Source organism: Arachis duranensis, chromosome 10, assembly GCF_000817695.3.
Source record: "Arachis duranensis cultivar V14167 chromosome 10, aradu.V14167.gnm2.J7QH, whole genome shotgun sequence".
Lineage (NCBI taxonomy): Eukaryota > Viridiplantae > Streptophyta > Magnoliopsida > Fabales > Fabaceae > Arachis > Arachis duranensis.
Genome location: NC_029781.3, coordinates 16329827 through 16337280, shown reverse-complemented (window position 1 = coordinate 16337280; position 7454 = coordinate 16329827). Strand labels below are relative to the sequence as shown.

At 36.7% G+C, this 7454-nt stretch overlaps 1 protein-coding gene across 1 annotated transcript; it reads right to left on the bottom strand.

The window, feature by feature from the left end:
- Window positions 1-1767: 1767 nt before the first annotated feature.
- Window positions 1768-2589, bottom strand: LOC107469265 (uncharacterized). The gene has a single exon (XM_016088640.1). It carries the CDS (start codon window positions 2587-2589, stop codon window positions 1768-1770), a length of 822 nt encoding a protein of 273 aa, XP_015944126.1.
- Window positions 2590-7454: the final 4865 nt, after the last annotated feature.

Sequence of the window (7454 nt, the reverse complement as noted above, 5' to 3'; positions counted from 1 at the left end):
GATGGCCATGGCTGGTAGGAACCTTGATAGGGCTACCAGCCTTCCTGTAAGTTGCTGTACTTCTTTGATTGTTGAAGGTGACTTCATGCTTAGTATTGCATTGCACTTATCTGGGTTTGCTTCTATGCCTCTTTGGGTGAGCATGAACCCTAGGAATTTTCCTTCCTGTACTCCGAATGCGCACTTCTCAAGGTTGAGTCGCATGTTGTACTCTCTTAGCCGATCGAATACTTCTTTGAGGTCGGCTAAGTGTTCTTGCTCAGTGTTTGACTCAACTACCATATCATCGACATATACCTCCATGTTCCTCCCTATCTTCTTTTGGAATACTTTGTCCATTAGTCGCTGGTAGGTTGCGCCTGTGTTCTTGAGGCCAAATGGCATAACCCTGTAACAGAAATTCCCTTGGTCGGTTATAAAGGCTGTTTTTTCCTCGTCGTCGGCATGCATTAGTATCTGGTTGTAACCGGAGTAAGCGTCTATGAAGCTTAGGATTTGGTACCCTGAGGTGTTGTCTACCAGTTTGTCGATGTTCGGAAGTGGGTACGAATCTTTCAAGCATGCTCGATTTAGATCGGTAAAATTGACGCACATGTGCCATTTTCCCGAGCTCTTTCTGACCATTACGACGTTCGCTAACCACGACGTGTATTGTATTTCTCGGACAAATCCTGCACTTATCAGCTTCTGTGTTTCCTTTTTCGCAGCTTCTGCCTTTTTGTGTCCAAGCTGTCTTTTCTTTTGCTTGATCGGTCGTGCTTTAGGGTCTAGAGCCAGTTTGTGGCATATGACCTTTGGATGTATCCCAGGCATGTCGGCTGGGGTCCATGCGAATAGGTCGGCATTTTCTTGGAGCAGGTTTGTCACTTGTGTTGCGTATCCTGTGGATAAAACAGATCCAATATTATTATATTTGTCTTTGTCCTCTGTTAGTGTTACCTGGTTTAAGTCATCTGCTGGTGCGGGCCTTTCTTCATGATTTATTTGCGGATCAAGCTCGGTGAGGTCTGGTATGTCACATGCGTTGTATACCGAGTTTACCCTTGTCCTCCTCTCTTATTGTACTTTGAGGCCTGCATTGTAGCATTGTCTCACTTCTTTTCGGTCGGAGTGTACTGTTGCTATAGTTTCTGTCTCTGAACAGAATTTGGCACAAAGGTGAATAGTGGAAATAATAGCACCGAACGCATTTAAAGATGGTCTGCCTAGGATGATATTATAAGGGCTAAAGCAATCGACTATTAGATATTGTATGTCTAAAGTCTTTGAGTGAGGAGGCTCCCCTAAGGTCGTCCTCACCCAAACATAACCTGTTACCGGGATCCTCTCTCCTGAGAATCCGACTAGTTCACCGGAGGATGGTTGTAGGACTTTTTCGTTTAGTTGCATCTTTTTAAAGGTGGATAGAAACATCATGTCGGCAATGCTCCCTTGGTCTAAAAGGACTTTCCGAACTATAAGATCTCCTGTTGTGACTGAGACCACAATGGGATCATCTAGGTTGGGAGTGTTGTTGTCGAAGTCCTTGCTTGTGAATGTTATCTCAGGGATTCTTGGTGTGAGTGCGTCGGGCGACATTCCGTCCTGCATTGTTAACATTGTTCGGTAGCTTCTTTTCCTTGCTGAACTCGTTTTTCCTCCGCACGCGAATCCCCCAGAGATGTAATTAATGATCTTCTTGGGTGGTTGATCATTTTGCCATTGTCGCTTCTCATTATTTATTTTTTGGTGTTCCGCATCGTCCGGTGTCTGTGGGTCTTTCTGAGCTCATCTACCGATGTATTTGTCTAGCAAGCCCTGTCGCGCCAGCCTTTCCAGAGTGTCCTTGACCACTACGCACTCATCCGTGGTGTGGCCGAATTTTTTATGGAAAGCGCAGTGCTTGGTTTTGTCGACATACCTTTGGTCTTGGTATGTACTTGCTCGACTTGGTGGTTTGATGAGCTTGTTGTGAAAGATTTCTTTGATGATGTCTTCTCTTCTGGTGTTGAATCTGGTGTACGAATCGAACTTCAGGTCCATCTTGAAAGGTTTTTTAAGGTCTCTGTTCTGGGACTTGTATGGTCTTTCCTCTTCCCTTCTGGATGTCGGTTTCTCGTTCCTTCGGGTTTCATGGAGTTCTTCTATTTCGATTTGCCCGATCGCCTTGTCTCGGAATTCCTTTAGTGTTTTCGGCTTTGCTACAGCGATGGCTTCCTGGAACTTCCCAGGTCTGAGGCCACTTTTTATTGCATGCAGCTGTACCTCTGGGTTGAGGTCGGGGATCTCTATAGCTGCCGTCGTGAAGCGCGTCATATAGTCTTTTAGGCTTTCATGTGGTCCCTGTTTGATCGTGCTGAGGTAATCCGAGTCTCTCACATAGATTTTGGATGCAGCGAAGTGGTTGATGAACATCTTCGCGAATTCGTCGAAGCTTGTTATAGACCCTGCAGGCATATTAGAAAACCAAAGTAAGGCGGCTCCATCTAAAAAGGTCGGAAAGGATCGGCAGAGGATGGGATCAGAATTGCTGTTGAGGAACATCATGGACTCGAACTTTGTGACATGAACTTTAGAATCCCCGATTCCCTTATACGGTGCCAGAGTCATCGAAAGCGTAAAGTTCTAGGGCATTTTGTAGCTCATTATCTCCTCCGAGAATGGGTTGCTTCGTCTTCTCCCAGTCCTTGGTGGGGTCTCTCCTATCTTTGCGTTGGATTCTGACTGATGTTCTTCATGTTGGTTGACATTTGTCTTTTTGCTATCTACTTTACAATTTCCATTGTTTTGTAGCGTCACCAAGAGCTCGACCATCCGCTGATTTTCTGCGAGCAGGGCGGTGTTGGCGGCTATAAGGTCAGCGTTGGCCTGAGAGTGCTGTTGAGTTTCTGAGTGGTCAGTCATGCCTTCCTGCAAAGAAAGAGGGTACAAACTGAAAAGAAAAAGTGAGTTAGAATTAGGAAACTAATGTGGGGTGAGGTTGAACTTCTGGGCCCCACGGTGGGCACCAATGTTCCGTCCTGGAGCTCAGACTGATGTATAGGTTGGAGCCAGTCTCAGAGGCACTTGTGGAGGTACTTCTGCCAGGTGTCGTGTCTCCGGTGCAAGCCTCGTCCGAGATGTGGAGGAACCTGCAAAAAGGACTCTGATGCCTAAGTCAGTCACTATATAAGAAATAGCTTTAATGAGAACTTAATAAGAGAGATGAGTTATCTGTTTATCCGAGAGCCAGTCCTCCTCGAGGTTGTGTTTGATCAGCCTTTTATGCTATCTCTCGAGAGTTAGTGTAACGGCCTTTTTGAGCCCGTATCCTCAAGATCCGGACGTGGTTTGTTAGTTCTGAGATATAGCTTGCTGATTTGTTAGTGATGATGGTAAGTCCGAGATTATGGGATTGGATCATTTTAGTCGTTAGCCAAACCAAGCTTATAGGGACGAATCAGAATTATTTTTTGCATAAGCATTGTTGGTTCTAGTGGATTATTGATGATTACATCTCTCATGATAGATTTTGAGCTCTTGATACCATATGAGTGTTATGGTTATGAATGAATTGAAAGAGAAAGAATATAATCTTGAAACAAAGAAAAAATAAGCTTGATTTTTAAAGTATTGAATTGAGTTACATTGAGTAAAGTAAGTGCTGCATATTAAGGATATAACTACTTGTTATAACTAACTTTTACTATCAGACTTATAAGTACCCTCTCTACAATATACACCGAATAAGAAATTCTGGCAACTGAAAAATAAAAATCTTATGTGTGAATTAAAAATTAAATATTATGTATTTTTTTATATATATTTTTTAATATTTTTAAAAATTTGATTAGACATATTGTTAACGTAAAATAATTTTATTAGTGTCTCCAATTATGTAATGTTATGTTAACAAAAATAACTATTTTTATATTAACTGTATGAATGATAAAAAAAATTAATATAATTGGACGACTATATATATAAAATATTTTACATTATCAATATATTAAAATTAAATTTTAGTATTAATTTATATTTTATATTTAATATATATTTTATACAATTATTTGATTAGTAACCAATTTTTCGAATATTATAGCATAGTTGATTAAAAAATTGACTGAATAATGAATTTAAAGAGTACCTAACTAGCATATTGTTTGCAAAAATAATTAATTTCAAAGAAGAAAGTTACTCGAAAAGTAGTGAGTGAGTTTTCATAAGAGAGTTGATATCCAAGAGATCTTGTGTTTAAGGTCATCGAGTAAGAGTTTGATTAGTTTAACAAGTCAAGGAGCTATTCGAAGAAGTGAATCAAAGATCTTGAAATTCGAAAGTTGTTTTCCTGCCATTACAAGATCAAGTAAAAGAGTGAGAGCACTAACTTATGTTTTCCACACACATGGAAGTTACACTTCAAATCAATTGATTAAGAAATGACTATAAATAAGAGAGGGCTCGAAGATACAAGCGTTAGAACTTTGCTTCAGAAATTACTCGCGCACACTCACATTTCAGGGACTTTCTAAGTCTGCTTCGAGTTAATTTTCAATAGGATTCCTTCTACATGTCTTTATTTTCCATTTATTTTTCTGCAAACTTTATTTTTCATACAAATTTATCTTTCAAGCAACATTTACTTTACTTGCTCAATTTTATGTTTCAAAACCCTTTCATGTCAAAAGTCCTTTGATTCAATTGAAGGTATTTTACGCTTTGTTTAAATTCAACGCAGACCATTTTTAATTTCAGTCAATCTTATTTTCAAAGTCTTTATTTATGTCTTTTCGATTTTTTCTTTAAATCTCGTTTAATTCGAGGATCTTTGATGCATTGTTAGAAAACTGATATCCACAAAGAAAAAAGTTGATTTCATTCCCAAACTATTAGAATCGAACCACATTCGATTTGCTAAAAATCCACTAAACACATATATATAACTTTTATACTATTATTTTTATGTGCATTATATATATATTTCTATTACTATTTCTACTATTGATTGATGGACTTATGGTTCTCCGCTTACGAGAGAATGGCTTTGCGTATAATGTATAATATTAAAATCTAGTAAGAGTTGAAATGGAATAAGATGAAACTGTCTACAGATAACATTAATTATTTGAAAAATAAGTGCGCTTAGGATCACTATTTTTATAAAGGATTCTGTTGACCCGGGCATAGGCCTCCCATGGGTCTTATGGTGGTTGTGCCAATTCGGGGCCCACCCATGATATATTGGGCTCTCAGACGAAATCCTCCTATGGGATCTCGTCTGTTGGGCCATGCTACGTATCTCTTCCTGCGAGAAATCGCCAAATACCTTAAAGTCTCGCGAAGCAAAGTACACACATATGAGGCCGTAGCGCGCTAGCGTGCATACTCTTCCTCTATCTATGAGCGAGACTCCATCCAAATCTGCCACTCGTTGGGCAACGTCCTCTTTTCTATGAAGACCGACCCCACCACTGAATGATGAACTTTTCCAGTCTTCCCCAATGCAAAAGCGACTTAGAGAGAACACAGAGTAAAGCCCTTACCTGGAATTCATATCTCCTTCGTCTGGTCGAGAAGGGAGAAAGCCCGGAAAACTGGCTCACAGAAGAAGGAAACTCTTCTAAACCATTAAGGAGAAGTCCATTTTCGTTATGATCGATCCACGTCCTACCATAGTGTCCGGAGACCCTGGCTTGCTTAGCTTACAAAGCTAGCTTACTAACGCGAAGGCCTTTAAGGGCTTGCTTAGTACTTGTGCTAAGGAGCAAGTCTCAGCTTCACGCATCTAGCGTTCATTATTGATCTCTCTAAACCGCTAGTTTCCAAAATCAAAGTCGATGATCATGCCTTGAGAGTTGAATACGAATGGCTCCCTATATATATGAATGAAACACGTTCTAATTAAATTTTCACATATAAATAATTATATGTCATATTATTGGAGAGGTTGAGAATCAAAGTTTTAATTAGTCTTGACCAATATGAGAGTTGTGTCTAACTATCCAAGAGTTGATTTTTAACATTTGACACGAGAGTTCGAATCCAATTGGGAGAGGGTGCTCGTTCATGTTCATTCATTTTCATAAGTATACACTGACCACAGGTTAAACAACAAATTATTATCTAATAATTATTTATATAATTTTTTTATCAATTTAAATTTTTAAAAAATAATTTTATAATATAATATTAAAATTTTTATAATTAAATCATTGGAATTTTTATTTTTATTAAACTTTAAAAAAATTAACATAAAATAAATAAAAAATGGTATAAAATTCACACAAAATTAAAAAAAAAAACTATGTAAATATACATATTAAAAATATAATTATTTATGTATCGCTAATTCTATAACCTGGGGTAGGCAACCACACCATGATGCTAGTATGCCACAACACATGGTTTGACAAATTAGTATATTAACTATTATAATATGAATTAGCACTTGCATGGCCCATGAGGCACGAGGTTAGTTCATTATTATCAACTTCTCTTAACAGTGTATGTTAAGGGGAAAATTAGAAACAACCTCATAGGATGATATACAGGTACATTTTTTTTTTTTTAAAGTTCAAAATGTTTTAGGAGAAAAAGTTCAACAAATATATATTACTTCAATATGTCTCATCAATAACAATAACCATGGTTTTTAGAATCGGATCCAACCGATTGGTTCAAATTGACTAATAAAAAATTGGTTATCAGACAGATTCGATTTTAATTAAAGTTCGCTTAGTGGTACATCGGTCAAAAACTTAAAAAAATATGTTAAAAAAATAATTAATTGATCGAACCGGTATAATTTTTTAGTTATTAATCATTTTAAAATAATAAATCACAAATAAATAAAATTAATCTTTTTAAAAATTATATATTTTATATATAAATATATTATTTTATTATATCTAATTTAACTTTAATTGAATTTTTGAATCTCTAATTTTATTTATTTGATTTTCAAAACCTTGATAATAAATGATCTTGGATATATCATAATTATTTTCTTGGGATTTTATTATTTGTTTGCTACCACGGAAATTTCTTAAATTTTAGTGCAGTTTGGATTCTTAAAAAACTAAATAAGTTTCTAAAATACTAAAGTTCTATGGAATCAAATATTAGTTAGTTGTGCTGATGTTTCAATAAAACTTTATATAATTAATTGATTATTCAAATTACAATAATTAAGTTTTAATATATCTATCTGAATCCTTTTAAAATAAGAAAACTACGAGAAACCAATGGAATATTTGTACAATATATACAATGGAGATTTAGGGAGTATTTAGAGATAGGATGTCGCTACGGAGACAATGGACTATTTGTACAATATGTACAATGGGCTATTGATTTACAAAATGAACATCCATATACTATTTAAAATAACCATCCGAGTACTAAGGATAATAAACATCTTCCCAAAAACTTAAACTAATTTGGAGTTCACCAAGGATTGAATTCTTGACCTTTCGGATCTTGCGCTCTAATAGCAT